Here is an 18928-nt window from a genome sequence, read left to right on the forward strand (position 1 = left end):
GGTTCCACATTCCAGTTTAAAATTTTAACACAAAGCTACTCTAATCGAAACAGTGTAGTACTGGTGCAAGTATAAACATAGAGATCAATGGAATTGAGAGTCTAGAAATAAATTCCTACATTTTTAGTCAATTGCTTTTGAACAAGGATGCCAAGACAATTCAATAGTGAAAGAATAATGTTTTCCACAAATGATGCTGTGACACCTGTGTGTATATATAGGAAAAAAATGAAGTCAGACATCTTCCTCATACTATACAAAAAATAATTCAAAATCAATCATAGACATAAGAGTGTCAGTGCTATACCATAAAACGTGTACAAGAAAACTTAAGCGTTCATGAACTTGGATTAGGCGATGGTTTCTTAGGTGTGATACCAAAAACCTAAGTAACTAAAGAGAACAATGTAGACCAACCAGACTTAAGCAATATTGAAAACTTTTGTGACTCAAAGACACCATTAAGAAAATGAAAAGAGTGGCCTCCTTGATGGCGCAAGGGGTTCAGTCTCAGCACTATGAAGCTGTTGGCAGCCACTGTAGCATGAATTCGATCCCCAGTCAGGGAGCTACCCATATTTGCAGCAGGGCTCTCCTGTCTCAACCGCTGCTCCCTTCACAGTGTATTTCAGTAGATCTGCCTGTTATGCTCCACACACTGTCTCTGGTGAATCCTCTCACCCCCCACACCTCTGGCCTACCCCAGCTCTTATACGCATAAATAAATTTAAAAAAAAGAAAATTAAAAATGATCGACAGAATAGGAGAAAACATTTTCAGCTCTCAAAATATCACTGATGAGAGATTTGTTCTAGATAGTATTAGGAACTCTTACAACTCAACATTAAAAAGACAACCAAATTTAAAAATGGGCAAAGGATTGAATGGACGTTTATTTGAAAAAGATACATTAAAGGCCAACAAGCTCACCAAAGATGTTCAACATCATTAGAAATTAGGATATTACAAATCAGAACATTGTGGGATACCACTTTTCAAAACCCATTAGGAAAGCTAAAATAAAAAAGGTTGGGAAGAATATGGACAAATTGGAACCTTCCTTTGTTACTAGGAAAATTGTAAAATGGTGTACCCACTTTAGAAAATAGTTTGTTCCTCAAAAAGTTAAGCATAGAATTACCATATGACCTGGCATAAAAATATGTCCACATAAAAACTTCTAAGTGCATTATTCAGTAGCGTTATTCATCATAGCCAAAAAAATGGAAATCCAGAGTACATCTAATCTTATAGTATATCAATATAAGGTTATTTGACAGAAAGAAGGAATAAGTACTGACATGCTACAATATGGATAAACCTGAAGAACTATTAAGTAAAAACACACAAAATGTCCCATACTATATTATAGTTGCTTGTCTGTATGTGATTCTTTATCTGATTTCTTTGTTTCCAACGACTTGGTATAAAAAAAAAAGTACATTTTTTCCCCCAAATATTTTATCAAAATAAATACCAGTTCTTGGCAAGTTTTTGGACATAGTGACTCATTTATCATTAGTGTTTAGTTATGACTCAATTGTAGATTTCTGAATTAAATGTAATTGTTAGACTGTTTCATTAAAGCATTTTGATTGCATTGTAGTACACAGTACTTCTTTAATGATTGCTTTTTTTTATTATAGGAGAGAGTCAGAAAGGAGAAATCATTCATTAGCTCGTCATGCAGATATCCTTGCTGCAGTTGAAACAAGGCTATCACTACTAAACATGACTTTCATGAAGTATGTGGATTCCAACCTCTGTTGCTTCATCCCAGGAAAGGTAAAATAGAAATGCTTATCTAAACAGGTAGACTGTATTCTGTGAAATTTAAATTATTATAAAGTTACACATTGAATTTTGAAATACCAGAATCATTCCTGCTTCTCTGAATAAGTTTCTTAAGAATGGATTTGTTGGGCTTCCCCAGTGGCTCAGCGGTTGAGCACTGGGTTGCGAGGCTGCCCGCAGCCTCTGCAGCGCCGGTTCCATCCCCGGCCGCCGGGTGAGGGTCCCACATGGCGCGCAGACCTCTCCTGCCACCGGCTGCTTCCCTCAGCAGTGTACCTCCTCACTCTGCCTGTTCTGCTCTCCGCTGTGGCTCTGGTGCATTCTCTCACCCTCCCACGCTTCTAACTGTACCCAGTACTTGTATAAATAAATGCACAAATAAATAAATAAATAAATAAATAAAAATATTAAAAAAAAAAAAAGATTCCTAAGAGGGAATTCATAAAAAAAAGAATATGCTTTAAAAAAAAAAAAAAAGAATGGATTTGTTTAGGGTCTCCCCTGGTGGCGCAGGCAGTTGAACACTGTGTTGTGAAGCTAGCTGCGGCCTCTACAGTGCTGGTTCGATCCTGGCCGGCCGGCGAGGGTCCCACATGGCAAGCAGACCTCTCCTGTCTCACCTGCTGCTCCCCTCAAGCAGTGTATTTATTTAGTCTGCCTGTTCTGCTCCCTGCTCTGTCTCCGGTGAATCTTCTCACCCTCCTGTGAATCTGACCTATACCCCGGTTCTTGTATATATAAATAAATCTTTTAAGAAAAAAAAGAATGGATTTGTTTAGCTTCTATACAGTAACTGTGACTGTGATATGACTGTGATTCATTTGTTCTCTATATTTAAACTTCTAATTATAAAATAAACAGAAACCCTACTTAATTCTTTAGGGAGGTTTGTTGAGAAATTCATAAAATTTATGAGCCCCTCTGGTGGCACAGGGGTTAAAGTCTTAGCACTATCATGCCACTATAGCATGAATTTGATCCCCAGCCAGGGAGCTACCCACATGGCGCTGCCTGTCTCACCCACTGCTCCCCTCAGCAGTTTATTTCAGTCGGTCTGCCTGTTTTGTTCCCTACTCTGTCTCTGATAAATCCTCTCACCCCCCTGCACCTCTGGCCTATACCCCATTTCTTGTATGCATAAATAAATAAATCTTTAAAAAAAATTTTTTTGAGCTTATATTCTTAGTTAATATGCCAGAGATACAACAATGAACCAGATATTCATTCTCCCTCCCTTCAAGAAAGACCTCAACTTTCTACCTGCTGCTCATGCCTTCAGAAATATCTTGTTTCTTGAATTGTCAATTCAGATGAAATATATCTTTATCTTTTCATATGCAAAGAGTGGAGACTGAGTTTATTTTGCTACTTAGTTCATGTTGGCAAAGGTTCCCTTAATGGGGTTGGGACTAATTTAATAAAATTTGAATGGTCTCTTTTTACTATAATTAATGTTGGCAAAATTATACTTCCTCCATTTAAAATTTTCTGTGATGGTGGGCCTCCCAGGTGGCGCAGCGGTTGAGCGCTGGGTTGCGATGCTGCCCGCGGCCTCCGCGGCACCGGTTCGATCCCTGGCTGCTCCCCAGCCACCCGAGGAGGGTCCCACATGGCGCGCGGACCTCTCCTGCCGCTCGCTGCTCCCCTCAGCAGTGTACTTCGGTCCTTCTGCCTGCTCTGCTCCCCGCTCTGGCTCTGGTGAATTCTCTCACCCTCCCGCGCTTCTGACTGTACCCAGTGCATGTATAAACAAAAAACAAACAAACAAATAAATAAATAAAACATGCTTCTATTTAAAAATAAATAAATAAATAAATAAATAAAATTTTCTGTGATGTTTATATTTGTGAGGAATCCTATTTCTTAATTTTATTTGAAATAATCTTTGGTGAATCTTTCATATTAGCTACAAATAATTTTGAAAGATACTGTAAAAGGGTAATTCATTTGCATTTAGTTTCTGATTCTTGTGCCAAGTTAGATCAAATCTGATTTATCGGCCTCAAAAACAAAGAGTTCCAGAGAAGTTCAATGAACTATAGTACAGATTGTCTCTTATAGCCTCATAGGTTTTTGTTTTTTTTTTAAAGATTTATCTATCTATGCATGCAAGAAGTGGGGTACAAGCCAGAGGTATGGGGGTGAGAGGATTCACCAGAGACAGAGTAGGGAACAGAACAAGCAGATATACTGAAATACACTGCTGAGGGGAGCAGTGTACCCACTGTCAGGAGAGGTCTGCTGTGCCATGTGGGTTGCTCCCTGGCCGGGGGTCAAACTCAAGTGCTGCAGTGGCTGCGGTCAGCTCCATAGGTTGTGTCTTAACCCCTTGCGTCACCAGGGACGCCGGAGCTTCATAGTTTTTATTGCCTATCTTATTGTCAAGAAGATGAATGTTTAAGGGGCCTCATATAGTTTTCATAACCTAAGAGAAAACTCAATCACAGGTTGCTAAGAGGAGTTGAGTGCTTGCAACAGAGTTCATATGGCCTGCAAAACCTCAGATACTGACCTTTATAGAAGTTGCCCATCTTTGTTCTCCTTGATTAGGATCACGTAGTTGGAATGATGTTATTTACTGTCTAAAAATTGAGTTTAATAATAAAAAATCGAGACTAAATCTAGTTGAATCCTGCTGATTTCTGGGAACTATTTGTTGACATTTCACTTTAAATTCTAGTACCAAAATAAAAGAACAAAACTGAGGTACAGGTGCAGCAAAGGCAAATAGCCAGTTTTCACGATGCATTAGATTCCCTTGGACATTTGCTTTGTACAGCTCCTTTACTGAAATCTTTACCTTGCCCACAATAAAAGAACAAAGGAATTTACCTATAGATACCAATCTATTTCTTTTATCATTGCTTTCATCTTTTTAAAATGCACATTTCTCTTTTCTTCTTTTTTTTTTTAAATTTATTTGTTTATACAAGCACTGGGTACAGTCAGAAGCGCGGGAGGGTGAGAGAATTCACCAGAGCCAGAGCAGGGAGCAGAACAGGCAGAAGGACCAAGGTACACTGCTGAAGGGAGCAGCGGGTGGCAGGAGAGGTCTGCGCTCCATGTGGGACCCTCTCCCGGCAGTCGGGGATCGACCGGTGCTTCAGAGGCTGTGGGCAGGTTCGCAACCCAGCGCTCAACTGCTGTGCCACCGGGGAGACCCTGTCATTGCTTTCATCTTATATTTATGAAATACTTTTTGATTTTTTTTTCTTTTTTAAGATTTATTATCTATCTATCTATCTATCTATCTATCTATCTATCTATCTATCTATCCAAGCACTACGTACAGTCAGAAGCGCAGCAGGGTGAGAGAATTCACCAGAGCCAGAGTGGGGAGCAGAGCAGGCAGAAGGACCGAAGCACACTGCTGAGGGGAGCAACAGGCGGCAGGAGAGTTCTGTGTGCCATGTGGGACCCTCCTCCAGTGGCCGGGGAAGCAGCCGGGGATGGAACCGGCGCTGCAGAGGCTGCGGGCAGCTTCGCAACCCCGTGCTCAACCGCTGCGCCACCAGGGAGGCCCTACTTTTTGATTCTTAGAGCACTTTCATATACATTATCTTATTTACTTTTCAACAACACTATTTAAGTTATATAGAACAAGAATTAATATTCTATTTCACTGATAAGAGAGACCTGTGGAACTTAAGTGATTTGATGAAAACTGCATTTGAGTTCTGATTTCTTAATTGTCTTCTTCACTGTTTTCTCTTTTGCCTTAATAGTACCCATTTCTTCTCAAGAATTTATCCTGATTTCTTTTTTCTTCTGCAAATCTGAACTTGATTGGAAAAACAACTCCCAGTAACAAATAATTTTTGTTTTTATTTATTTATTTATTTATTTATTTATTTTTAGGATTTGTTTGTGCACACAAGAGTTGGGATACAGGCCAGAGGTGTCGGGGTGTGAGAGGATTCACCAGAGGTAGAGTGGGGAGCAGAACAGGCAGACTGACTGAAACACACTGCTGAGGGGAGCAGTGGGCAAGACAGAAGAGGTCTGCTGCGCCATGTGGGTAGCTCCCTGACCGGGCATCGAACTTGTGCTGCAGTGCCTGGGGATAGCTTCATAGGTTGCGCCTTAACCCCTTGTGCCACCAGGGAGGCCTTTTGTGTTTATTTTCAATCTTAATTCCCCTTGGATTTTTTTTTAAGGTTTATTTTTTATTTATTAATACGTAGAAGAACTGGGGTATAGGCCAGAGGTGCAGTGGGGGGGTGTGTGTGGGAGGATTCACGAGCGACAGAGTGGGGAGCAGAACAGGCAGACTGACTGAAATACGCTGCTGAGGGGAGCAGCAGGCAAGACAGGAAAGGTCTGCTGCCTCATGTGGGCTTCTTATATTTTTCATCCTGTCTTCCAAACATAAAGACCTGGCATTTCTTTTCTTTTTCTTTTTTTTTTTAAATATTTATTTATTTATACAAGCACTGGGTACAGTCAGAAGCGCGGGAGGGTGAGAGAATTCACCAGAGCCAGAGTGGGGAGCAGAGCGGGCAGAAGGACCGAAGGACACTGCTGAAGGGAGCAGTGGGCAGCAGGAGAGCTCTGCGCGCCATGTGGGACCTTCCTCCGGTGGCCGGGGAGCAGCCGGGGATTGAACCGGCGCTGCAGAGGCTGCGGGCAGCTTTGCAACCCAGCGCTCAACTGCTGCGCCACCAGGGAGGCCCTATACTAGGTTATTCTTGTTTTCTCCAAGATGAGTAATACTACAATAAAAGTTCAGGAGCTTTTATACATTGAAGAGAATTAATTTTTGTGATTTTTGTATAGAATATATCATTTTGTTAAAAATCAGGTCTGTAGAAGCATTTCATTTCATAAATTGCTTTTCACAAATTACTGAAGTGAATCTGGATACTAAAAACATTATAGTTTAGATTACTTGATATGTGCAGAAATTTGGACCTTTAATAGTTAAAAAAGTTATCTTTAAAATCGTTCTCTCAAACAGCAATAAGATTGTCTTAAAATTAATGCTAGAGGGCCTCCCTTGTGGTGCAGGGATTAAAGACAGTGCTATCAAGCTATCGCCAGCCACTGCAGCATGATTTTGATCCCTGACCGGCCAGGGAGGTGACCCACATGGCGCAGCGGGCCTCTCCTGTCTCACCCACTGCTCCCCTCAGCAGTGTATTTCAGTAGATCTGCCTGTTCTGCTCCCCACTGCGGCTCTGGTGAATCCTCTCACCCTCCCGCGTATCTGGCCTGTACCCCGCTTCTTGTATAAAAATAAATAAATCTTTTTTAAAAAATTAAATTAAAGATGCCAGATTAAATCTGGCAGGTTCCACAGATAGCATCTTCATACAACATTGCTTCATATTGAGGGGGAAAAATCAGTTCCTGGTAGGGGCCACTGTGCGTGTGGAGTTTACTTGTTTTCCCTATGTCTATGGATTTTCTCTGGATATGAGGGATTTCTCCCACATTCCAGAGATGTACATGTTAGGTTCATTGGTCTGGCTCAGTTATCCCAGTTTTAATAATTATGGGTGTTAGTGTGCCCTGGATGGAAAGATGTCCTTGTACCCTGAGATGCTGGGATAGACTCTGGTCACCTGGACCCTGAACTGGAGTAAACTGGTTGGAAAATGAATGAATGGATGGATGGATGGAAATGGTTGTTTAATTTTAGAAATGTTTTGGGTTTTTTAAAGAACTCAGGTTATATTGTGAATAGAAATATACCATAGGGACTTAACTCTTGTTTATATCAAGTAGTCTATGGTAAAATCAGTTTCATCATAAGGTTTAGAGCCACAGTTTTCAAGAACCTACTGGCAAAGTTAAGTGGATTTACTTTACATTTTTACCTTATTCTCCCAGAACTCCAGTAAAGTAGTAGATGGGTTCATTTTTAAAAGGTAAAAACTACAGAGACCCATGAGAACAGGATCAGAAGGGACAGTATCATTTCAATTTTGGAAGCTTGAAAGTAGGGAAACAAATGGTAACTGACTTAGCAGAATTGAAAAAGTTTAAACCACTAGAAATCTCTGGAATTGAACTCTCCAAGCAATTCTGAAAGGGTAGGTCTAAAACAGGATGGTTGTGGGCCCTCCTTGGTGGCACAAGGGGTTAAGTCGCAGCACTGTGAAGCTGTCTGCAGCTACTACAGCTCGAGTTCAATCCCCGGCTGGCCAGGGAGCTACCCACATGGCGCAGCAGACTTCTCCTATCTCACTTGCTGTTCTTCTCAGCAGTGTATTTCAGTCTGTCTTCCTGTTGTGTTCCCCACTCTTTCTCTGGTGAATTCTCACACTCTGACCTGTACCCCCGTTCTTGTATGCATGAATAAATACGTCTTTAAAAAAAAAAAATAAAACAGGATGGTTGGTTCAGGGTCTATATTTAACAGTGACTTAAACTTACAGATTCTCTTTCCAACTTCAAGCTAGATCATTGCCCTCCTAACTCAGAAAACCTAGGAATTATTTACTGGTGAAATTTAAAATGGCAAGGAAACTATACTTGACACTAAGGCCATTAAAAGAAAACCTGTCTCGGGCCTCCCCTGGTGGCACAGCGGTTGAGCTCTGGGTTGCGAAGCTGCCCGCAGCCTCTGCAGCGCCGGTTCAATCCCCGGCTGCTCCCCGGCCACCCGAGGAGGGTCCCACATGGCGCGCAGACCTCTCCTGCTGCCCGCTGCTCCCCTCAGCAGTGTACTTTGGTCCTTCTGCCTGCTCTGGTGAATTCTCTCACCCTCCCGCGCTTCTGACTGTACCCAGTGCTTGTATAAATAAATCTTTAAAAAAAAAAAATTAAAAAAAAAAAAGAAAACCTGTCTCAAAATCTCAGACTGATCAGGAGTTTATCACTATCATCTGTGGCAGGGATCAGAAAACTTTTCCTATAAAGGGCCCAATATTAAATATTTCTGTCTTTATGGGCCTCGTGAACTCAGTCACAGCTACTCAACTCTGAGAAACAGCCCTGGGCAGTATGTCGTGAAATGAATGTGTCCATTTGTGTTCCAGTAAAACCTATTTGCAAAAGCAGACACACTTTAGATAGTTTTTAATTCTGACCTCATATTGATGTTCCATTTATCTTCTCTCAGAACTAAGAGCTTATCAATTTTAGGTTACTCCTGTTTACATTTCTCAGGTCTTATAGCTGACATACAGAAGTCAGACCCTTTCGTGTTTACTTTAATACGGTCATCCCTAACACTCAGGATTTTCAGTGTAAGTGATTGCACATGGCCATTAAGTTAGAATTCCTTGTACAAACTGACACTTTAAAATCTACGTGTTAGGTGTTGTTGGGTTCTAATGTTTGGGAGGAAAAAACTAAGTGGTGTTGGATTTTTTTAATTCCTTTTGGGGTTGTAACTGGGTTTTTTTTTTTTTTAAATAATAATAGAGGCATGTTTTTCTTTATTTGTTTGCTTGTTTGTTTTTGTTTTGTTTATACATGCACTGGGTACAGTCAGAGGCGCGGAGGGTGAGAGAATTCACCAGAGCCAGAGCGGGGAGCAGAGCAGGCAGAAGGGCCGAAGTACACTGCTGAGGGGAGCAGCGGGCGGCAGGAGAGGTCTGCGCACCATGTGGGACCCTCCTCCGGTGGCCGGGGAGCAGCCGGGGATCGAACCCGCGCCGCAGAGGCTGCAGGCAGCTTCGCAACCCAGCGCTCTACCGCTGCGCCACCAGGGAGGCCCGTAACTGGGTTTTTGATTATTTTTTAAGATTTATTTATTTATGCACACAAGAACTAGGGTACTGGGGTATAGGCCAGAGCTGCGGGGTTTGGAGAATTCACCAGAGACAGAGTGGGGACCAGAACAGGTAGGTAGACTGTCTGAAATACCCTGCTGAAGGGAGCAGTGGTTGCCGCAGGAGAGCTCTGCTATACCATGTGGATAGCTCCTTGGCCAGTGGAGGGCTCGCTGGCGGGCTGAGGATGGAATTCATGTTGCAGAGGCTGCATTTAGCTTCACAGTGCTGTGCCCCTTGCACCACTAAGGAGGCCCTGTAACTTTGTTTTGATGCATTCTCTCTACATATGCATTTTATTTTTTCTGGACCATTTGAAAATATATAGGAGAAATTGTAACCCTTTATTGTGAGGTATGTTAGTGTATTCTCTAAGAACTAGAACATTCTCGTAATCACAATACAGATACAAAAAAAAAAAACAGGACATTTAATACTGATGCAATACTCTTCTTGATCTTCACATTTTTGCAGTATGGATCAGTTATTCTGAGTACTTTGAGTATTTTGAGTCTTAAATTTGAGTTTGTCTAAATTTGTATTAGAATGTTGTATTTTTTGTTTCTTTTAGAATTGTTTGTTACTATTAAAAGTCAGGATTATTTGGGAACATTTCTTCCTTTATTATTCTTATCCCAGATAAGCATTTAAAATGAAGAAAAAAAAGAGTCAATCTTCTTCCACATAGAATTTTTAGATCCCTTGTTCTCTTTAAACCATCCCCACTCCTCCTACCCCCACTCCTCACAACCGTGGCCTCACCAACAATCTTAGCTGACTAAAGGAGTTGTAATCAGCTTTTTATCTGCTCCATTCTTAAATACAGGGAGAGATAGAGACTCACCAGACTAATATGAAACACAGAATAAACTAAATGGGGGGAAACACCTTTGAGAAAACCATACAAGGATATAAAACTTCAAGTAGAAACTATAATATTCTGGAAGTAAGAAAATATATAGTAAATACTGTCATATAAAGAAAAAGTTAAATGTACTTAAATGTACATTTGTAAAATATAGAAGAAAATTTTAGAAAATAGAAACGGAAATTAAGGACATCCCAAGTAGAATAAAAAGGCAAAGATTAAAAATGAAAACATATTCAATATTCTAATAGGAACTTTGTTTGGTAAATAGGTTAAATGAGATAGAAATGTTCTTACCCACAACAGGGCAAAGAGTGAAATGATGCTTATAATATAGCATTTATTACTATGTCAATTTAAACATAAGCATCATAGAGTGAACTACATGTGTTAGAAATGAGATAATTGTTCACATCTAGTTTGTACCATACTTTATTAAAATTGATATTTTTCATAACTATTCTGTTATCTCAAGCTTGGCTATGATTCAGCATGTGGCATGTTATTTGAAAGGTGTAGAAGCAGCCATTAACAGTTTAAATGACCTGCATCAGGCCTGTGGCCTTTCCACTGTACCTCAAGACTTATGCCATTACATTCTTGTTGCTTAAATTATTTTCAGAAAGTAATTAAACCTACTCAGAAGATTAAATATCTTGAGAATTGGGCAGATACTATGCTTTCTTACTACACACCTCTAAAGAACCTGATACATGCTTGAAAATGTTTATCTTAATAAATATGCTCATATAATTAAATTCTTAAGCCCAAAGGATAGTACTCTTATTTTCTTGCTTTTTTCAATCTATACTAATTTCTAACTTGATGGTTCAAAAAGTTATTGTTGAAAGTGTTACTTTCTTCTGAAGTGGGTTCATAATTACTGTTCCGAAAATAAATGTATGACTTAACCATTGGTGCTTCAGGATTTGGCCTTTGACTATCTTTTTCTGCATCTTCTCCCTTAACATTGCCAGTCCCTTCAGTGCCATTGGCTTGAGACCTCTCTGTCATCTGCACTCTTTTTTCTGAACTCCCAACCTATATTACAAGCTGCTTGCTGGCTGGTATCACCTGCATGTCTCATGTAACTGGAACGCAACATGTCTTACCTCCTGTTATATCTGCTTGTGTATATACCAACTCATCCTGTCCATCTCTCCAGGATCAGATGTGGCCACACCTATGGAGTCTTCTCTGGTTCACATAAGGACATATCCTAACAGTTCCATTTTGCTGGCATTTATTAGGCATATATGATGCTAAACTGACAAGGACCATCCCATTCTACTGAGTATATAAAATGTTAAGGACTGAGTTTGCTGTGGTATTATCCTGCAAGATTACATGTTTCTTTAGTAGTATACAGAGGCCCAAGTAAAGGAGAAGAGAATACAGAGTATAAAACTGTTCAGGGCCTCCCTGGTGGCGCAGGGGGTTAAGCCACAGCACTATGAAGCTGCAGCACGGGTTCAATCCCCCGGCCAGCCAGGGAGCAACCCACATGGCGCAGCAGACCTCTCCAGGCCCGCCCGCTGCTCCTCTCAGCAGTGTACTTCGGTCAATCTGCCTGTTCTGTTCCCCGCTCTGTCTCTGGTGAATCCTCTCACCCCCTACACCTCTGGCCTGTACCCTAGCTCTTGTATGCATAAATAAAATCTTTACAAAATAAATAAATAAAATAAAACTGTTCCAGAGGTGGGTACTGGATAAATGGATAAATGCAGTGGAATTCAGGGCTGATTAACCCAATATTTTTGTGACATAAAGGCCAATTGGAATAGATATCTAGACTAGAGGTCTAGATATAAATCGTTATCTTCAAAATAAAAAAAAATATTATCTTCAGGGCCTCCCCTGGTGGCACAGGCGGTTGAGTGCAGCACCATGAAGCTGTCTGCAGCTTCTGCAGCGCCAGTTCCATCCTGGCCGGTGGGCGAAGGTCCCACATGGCACGGCAGACCTCTTCTGTCGCACCCGCTGCTCCCGTCAACAGTGTATTTCATCAGTCTGCCTGTTCTGGTCCCCGCTCTGTCTCTGGTGAATCCTCTCACCCTCCCACAAATCTGGCCTGTACCCTAGTTCTTGTATAAATAAATAAATCTTTTTTAAAAATTATTATCTTGGGCCTCCCCGGTGGCGCAGCGGTTGAGTGCTGGGTTGCAAAGCTGCCCGCAGCCTCTGCGGCGCCGGTTCAATCCCCGGCTGCTCCCCGGCCACCGGAGGAGGGTCCCACATGGCGCGCAGACCTCTCCTGCCGCGCTCAGTGCTCCCCTCAGCAGTGTACTTCGGTCCTTCTGCCTGCTCTGCTCCCCGCTCTGGCTCTGGTGAATTCTCTCACCCTCCCATGCTTCTGACTGTACCCAGTGCATGTATAAACAGACAAGCAAACAAATAAATAAATAAATAAAAAAATTTTTATCTTCAGGTCTATGCTAAAACCAGGGGAAGTATTAAGCATAACTTCACAGATAAATAGATAAAAGGAAAAACGTCTTTCCAGCAAAAATTAGAAACAAGGTTTATAGGAATTTTGTGTCTTCTTATGTGTTGTGCCTTGTGTTTCCCCATTACAATTATCATTAAAACGGAAAAGGATCTTTTGCTACTCATTGGTGATAGCAAGAAAGATCAATCTAAGAAGACCTTTTTCCAGTCCATAGCAAGTCTGAAAGTAAAAAAGAGATAGAGCATGTGGTGTCAGTACAGAAAGAGAGAAGTAAATCAGGTTGAGTCTCTGAGGCTTTGGGAAATAGATTCCAGTTAGAGTGAATCAGGTTTAGAGAATTAACAAAATCCAGTTTTGAATAATTCCTCCCACCTTTAGCACTGCTTACAGAGAGGATTGAGTTTTATCTTCTAGTTTCTTTAGCAATTTATATATTCCTCTTTATGTCTCTTAACTAAAACATCTGTCTCCCCAGTTACATTATGATTTCTTTAAGGGCAAGAGCTATAGTTGGAATATCAAATTACTCTATAGAGCTTCACAGAAATTATAAAATAAGCAGTCACTTCTCTCCCTATTTAACTTTTCTTTTTTAAGAAATTGAAAGTGCTAATGAGAATTCATTATTTTAGGTTATTGATGAGATTTATCGTGTGTTGAGATATGTCAATTCTACCAGAGCCCCTCAACGAGCTCATGAAGTACTTCAAGAATTGAGGGATATTTCCTCCATGGCAATGGAATACTTTGATGAAAAAATTGTTCCAATTTTAAAGAGGAAATTACCAGGATCAGATGTATCTGGAAGACTCATGGGCTCTCCTCCAGGTATCTGTTGTTTGTAATATATTCAATTTATAATAACATTCATACGTAGTTATAACTTCTTCCCCACCCACTTAACCATGTATCTTGAATTTGTGTGTCTCTTTGATGTTTCTGACTAGTTAATCTTCATTACCGTAAAACAAAATTAAATGAACCAGATAAAACAAAAAAAATTCTTCATAAAAATATCCAGTGAATTATTTCAGCCCCCCAAATTATCTAACTGCTGCTTTAAAAGACAGGGCTGTAAACCTTCTAAAGGCTATTTTGAACACTGTCACTTCTTCTGTGATAGCTGTTTTGCAAAAGGATACTGGATCCTAGAGATTTGTGCCCTTATCTACTAGAAGATTAAATTGCTCAGTATTCTCAATCCTTGCAAATACTTTAAGTGAGGGGGAAAAATTTCTGAAGCTGTGTTCTGTTTAGATTAGAAGCTCCCTGGAGTAGTCAGTGGGTAACTGAGTGGCTCTCTGTAATTTAATAACAAAACTCAGCATTAATACATCTACTGTTTACTAAGTACCTATTTTGCACACAACACTGTACTGTGTCCTGGAGAGACTAAAAAGTTTGATATGTGGTGTCTATTCTTAAAGATCTTACTATTTCGAAAGTAAGGCATATATATCCAGAGTCATAGTTAAATTATCATAGACAAAGAGAAATATTTTAATATTTTAGATATTTCAAATATTTTTAAATATTTATTTTAAATATATAAGCTGTTTTAGATAATCTTAAGGAAGATAATTCATTGTTGACTGGTCTTATTTAATCTTCACAAGAGGTAAAAATTGGTTTGAGCTTTGATGTGGAAATGGAAGTCAGGAAAAGATAAGCAGAGAAAGAAGGAAGATGATACCTCTGTCAAGGAAAATATTCTGTTTATTTAGATGAACGAGGAGAAAATTAGCATGATGGATTTAGGGTCAGAATAGATGGGTCTGTCCTTTTAGAAAACCGTTAAGAGGGGCCTCCTTGGTGGTGCAAGGGGTTAAACACAGCACTGTGGAGCTGTCCACAGGCTCTGCAACATGAGTTCCATCCCCAGCCAGCCAGGCACAGCAGACCTCTCCTGTCTTGCCCGCAGCTCCCCTCAGCAGTATATTTCAGTCAGTCTGTCTGTTCTGTTCCCCACTGTCTCTGATGAATCCTCTCACCCCCTGCACCTCTGGCCTATATCCCAGTTCTTGTATGCATAAGTAAATAAATCTTTAAAAAAAAATAGTTTAAAATAGTGAAAATTTTATGCACACGATTTATCCCCAAACAGAGTAGCTCCAAAGTCTTCCTAACCATGTCAGAAATTCTTCATGACGATCATGTATGATGCCCATTTTTTTGATGGTATTCTTATTGTTTGGCTAAAGTTAAAGCCTTCGCATACAACTGAGTATAGAGAGAACTTAGACATATGAATGGTCTGTACTTTTAATAAGAAAGATTGTTTGCTTATATGAAATAAGATAGAAAATAATTATATTCCACATTCACTACTTGTATTTTCTTACTATGTCCTAAAAAATGTTTTATAATATTTTAAGTCTAAGTTTATTCTACTATACCCTTCTCCATTTGCTTTGACTCCACATATTACCACATAAATATGAGAATTAGAATTGCAACTCATTTACAGTTAAAATAAGGTGTCTGATACTAACCCATTAGAAACCAAGCAGACTGCAAAGAAGAAATTTTCACAAGTGATGGCATAAAGATCTCCCATTTTAAAGTAAGTTTAATTAATGCGGTATTATTGATAGCCATTTCAAGTGATTGACTATTTTGAACTATTTCTCCACAGTTCCAGGACCTTCTGCAGCCCTAACAACAATGCAGCTTTTCTCCAAGCAAAACCCTTCAAGACAAGAGGTTACAAAACTTCAGCAGCAGGTTAAGACAAATGGTGCTGGTGTGACTGTTCTCAGGCGTGAAATTTCTGAGCTTCGCACCAAAGTGCAAGAACAGCAGAAACAGCTTCAAGACCAGGACCAGAAACTGCTAGAGCAGACCCAGATCATAGGTGAACAGAATGCACGGTTGGCAGAGCTAGAGCGCAAACTACGAGAAGTCATGGAAAGTGCAGTAGGAAACTCCTCAGGGTCCGGGCAGAATGAAGAGTCTCCTCGGAAACGAAAAAAGGCTGCAGAAGCCATAGACTCGCTTAGGAAATCTAAACGTCTCCGGAATAGAAAGTAAATTGAAATGTGGTTCTAGCTGCAGAGGAAGACACTGGCTTAGTAGCTTAAGCAATTACGCTTATCAGGATACTGTGAGCAGCATGGTGTCCTTTAGGCTTCTAGGCTTTCAGAACACAACTTACACTTGAACTTTCATGATTGGGACATTCTTTTCCTGCTTCTCCTGGTTGAACTGATGCACAGAATCTTTTTACTTTGCAATAGATTTGTACTAACCAGACCTGTTCTATCATGTTTAAGAAGTTAACTTTTTTTCTGTGCAGAAAATGTTTAAAGTAAGTTTATTTGTTTCTGCGTATATGCACATTACATAAGGATCTTAAACAAACCAGTCTTGATAGACTAGAAGTTAAGCTTAATACAGAAAATGTCCTGTTCACTTGAAAGAAAAGATCTACTTTTTAAATGGACAATATCTTGTTTAAAAAAAGTTGACTTTTTGTTATAAGTGACCTTTGTCTGGAATGTCTGAAAAGTAGTAAATGCTTTTTGGTATTGAAATAATGGGTAACTAAAAATGGACTTCCATAGTATTGACTGTAGAAGGGGCCTCTACAGTATTGACTATATATTTTTATAAATTACTGTCAAGGGGTTTATCCAGTTGTTACATATATTTTCAGTTTTCTTTGGGGGCCATGTCCTACATTTGCATGGATGGATGCATGCATTGCCTAGTCAGCTCACTTAAAAAGCTCTTGCACTGGTATTGATCTTGAACCTCTATACTTCTCCACTTTTTAGAGCAGTGTCTTGGTTTATTTAAGCACTTAACATCTTCCACCACAGTGGCTTGCCTCTAGGGGAAGGGATTTATTAGTCCATTTGTCCTCCAGTTTTACAGGAACAAGAGTATTAAAGCCCTGTTGCTTTATCTATTCTCTGTAGGGTTCAGGTATACTGGCTAAGGCAGAACCCCAAATTCCAAGGCTCTATCAATATCAGACCTCTGGTAACTAGTACTGTTCCTCACTCTCACCACTGTGTATGTGCTCATTGACCCAGTGTGGTGACTGAGTAGGGGACTCAACTTGTGGGATGCAGTTTTGCCTTTGAAAAAAGTTCATTGAGAAAATTTTACCATGAAAAAGCATTTTGATAATTTCATTTCTGGGGGATGACCTGAGGGAAGCTTTTTAATAATTTCAAGCTTTCCTTTTCCTACAACTTTAAACAAAAGCTTTAATTTCGTTTGCACTCCTATTTTGAGCTTGTAACTGGAAAAGCATGTCTTGCACTGTTCAACCTTCTGAGTGGTCACTTTAAACAACCTCCAAATTGTGTACAGTGGTTATTTTCCCCACTTGTATATTTTTGAGACATTCAGTTATTACTGTCCTAGTTTTATTTTAATGTACTAAATTATGTAGTTACTATTTACTGTTAAGTTCTTTTAAAAACTGTTGCTTTGGACTTCAGTTATTTAAAATAAATTTAGGTGTAATGTAGAAAACTATCCCTTTCCAGGTGGGAGTTTGACACCTGTATAAATTTTTAAGGTTGTGGTAAGTACCTTAGTTGAAGAAAAGCACAAGGATACCACCTTTTTTATCCCTCCAACATGACATGGATTTGCATCTTTTAGCTTAATTTCACCAAATGAAAATTTTTCTTACCCATTTTTAATACTGTCCTTACATAACATTGTCCTTAGATTTTGATCAACTCTATGTCTTAGTTTGAAACTCCATTTACAATATAGTATGTTTTCAATGAAAAACCATAAAGTAACATCCAAGTGTTTCATGGTTTGTTGGGAAGGTAATACTAAAATAAACAATTTCCAAAAAACACTTGTCAGCCAAGGTCATCCATAAAAGTCTACGTCACGTCTGGAACTTATTTTCTCAGCAGATCTCATTTTTTGTAATCATAGGATTTAGCCATATTGTCATAACTTTGGAGGAGGCCTGCTGTAATACTCATGGCCTTTAATAGTCTGCTTTCCTTGTAATGGGAAGACTTTTTTAAGTAACAAAGTACATGTTTACAGGTTTGCAAAGTATGATCCTTATGCATCAAAGGGATATAACCTCAGATTATTTCCTTAAGTAGTTGTTAATGAGTTAAATTTTCCTGAATTTCTTTTTAAACTACATGTAGATACCCTAAATGTACCTACAGTCTTCCATTAGTTAACATGAGAATTTGGCTTTCATAATGAGCATTCACACTAATAGAAGGTGGATTTTGTTTCAAAATTCAAATTTCTACAGTATACACTGTAATCACCTGCCCATAAGATTAACGAGTTGCACTTGTTAATGCACGAATGTTCCGTAACAACAGAGAATAAAACACTACAGTTAAGTTGTTTGTTTTAAATCTTATTAAACTACCTAGCTAAAACATGTTGGGATATTACCTATTTGATAGTTATACTTTTGGATAGTATAGTGGTATTTAAAATTCAACAAATCACAAATTATTTTGATCAACTAAAACTGACATGTTACAGGAAAAATATAACTTAGCTTCCTGAGAGAAAACTATCCTGCCCTGGACTATAGACAGTAATTTAAATGCTATATATTAATATTGTGTTGTCCTAGAACAACATTTCGTAAACTGTTCTTGTCATCTTCCTTGGCTGTTTTTCGGAAGAGACTTCTCTATTTTAATGGGTTGTTCCCACTCAGAAATTGATTATTATACAACACTAAAGAGAATGTGAACAGACATAGATAAAAAATGAAGACTGCCCCCACCTCACCCCAGCAGGATCCTCAGTTTATATCCCACATGGGCCTGGCTTGGTTTTCACATATTCCTGAAATGATGTTATCTCAGAACATGAAGTTATAGAATCTGTTCTTTTTCCAGCTCTTTTTTTGATGTATAGAGCCTGAAAGTAATGAAACAAATACAAAATGGATTCAGTGATGATACAAATACAAAATGGATTCTTTAACATATTTTAAAGACCATTGGGGTGCCATCAGGTCTAAAGCCAGTAGTTTTGGAGTCACCTTTGTTGTGTAAAACGTTATTGAGGAATACTGAACTTTACTGGGGCTTGCCTTAATTTCTAGTAGTTTCAAGATGTGTGTGTTGTTATTCTACT

At 39.4% G+C, this 18928-nt stretch overlaps 1 protein-coding gene across 1 annotated transcript in view; it reads left to right on the forward strand.

Moving 5' to 3' along the window:
• Positions 1 to 15862, forward strand: part of FBXO28 (F-box protein 28) — a gene marked incomplete at both ends in the record, with an annotated part of 29388 nt that extends 13526 nt beyond the window's left edge. Inside the window, 3 exons of the mRNA XM_084253049.1 lie at positions 1647 to 1785; positions 13465 to 13660; positions 15468 to 15862. Of these exons, the coding sequence (XP_084109175.1) occupies positions 1647 to 1785; positions 13465 to 13660; positions 15468 to 15862 (730 nt within the window). The remainder of the gene's footprint in view (positions 1 to 1646; positions 1786 to 13464; positions 13661 to 15467) is intronic.
• Between the last annotated feature and the right edge of the window lie 3066 nt (positions 15863 to 18928).

This window comes from Talpa europaea (genome assembly GCF_964194135.1).
Source record: "Talpa europaea genome assembly, chromosome: 14".
Classification (NCBI taxonomy): domain Eukaryota; kingdom Metazoa; phylum Chordata; class Mammalia; order Eulipotyphla; family Talpidae; genus Talpa; species Talpa europaea.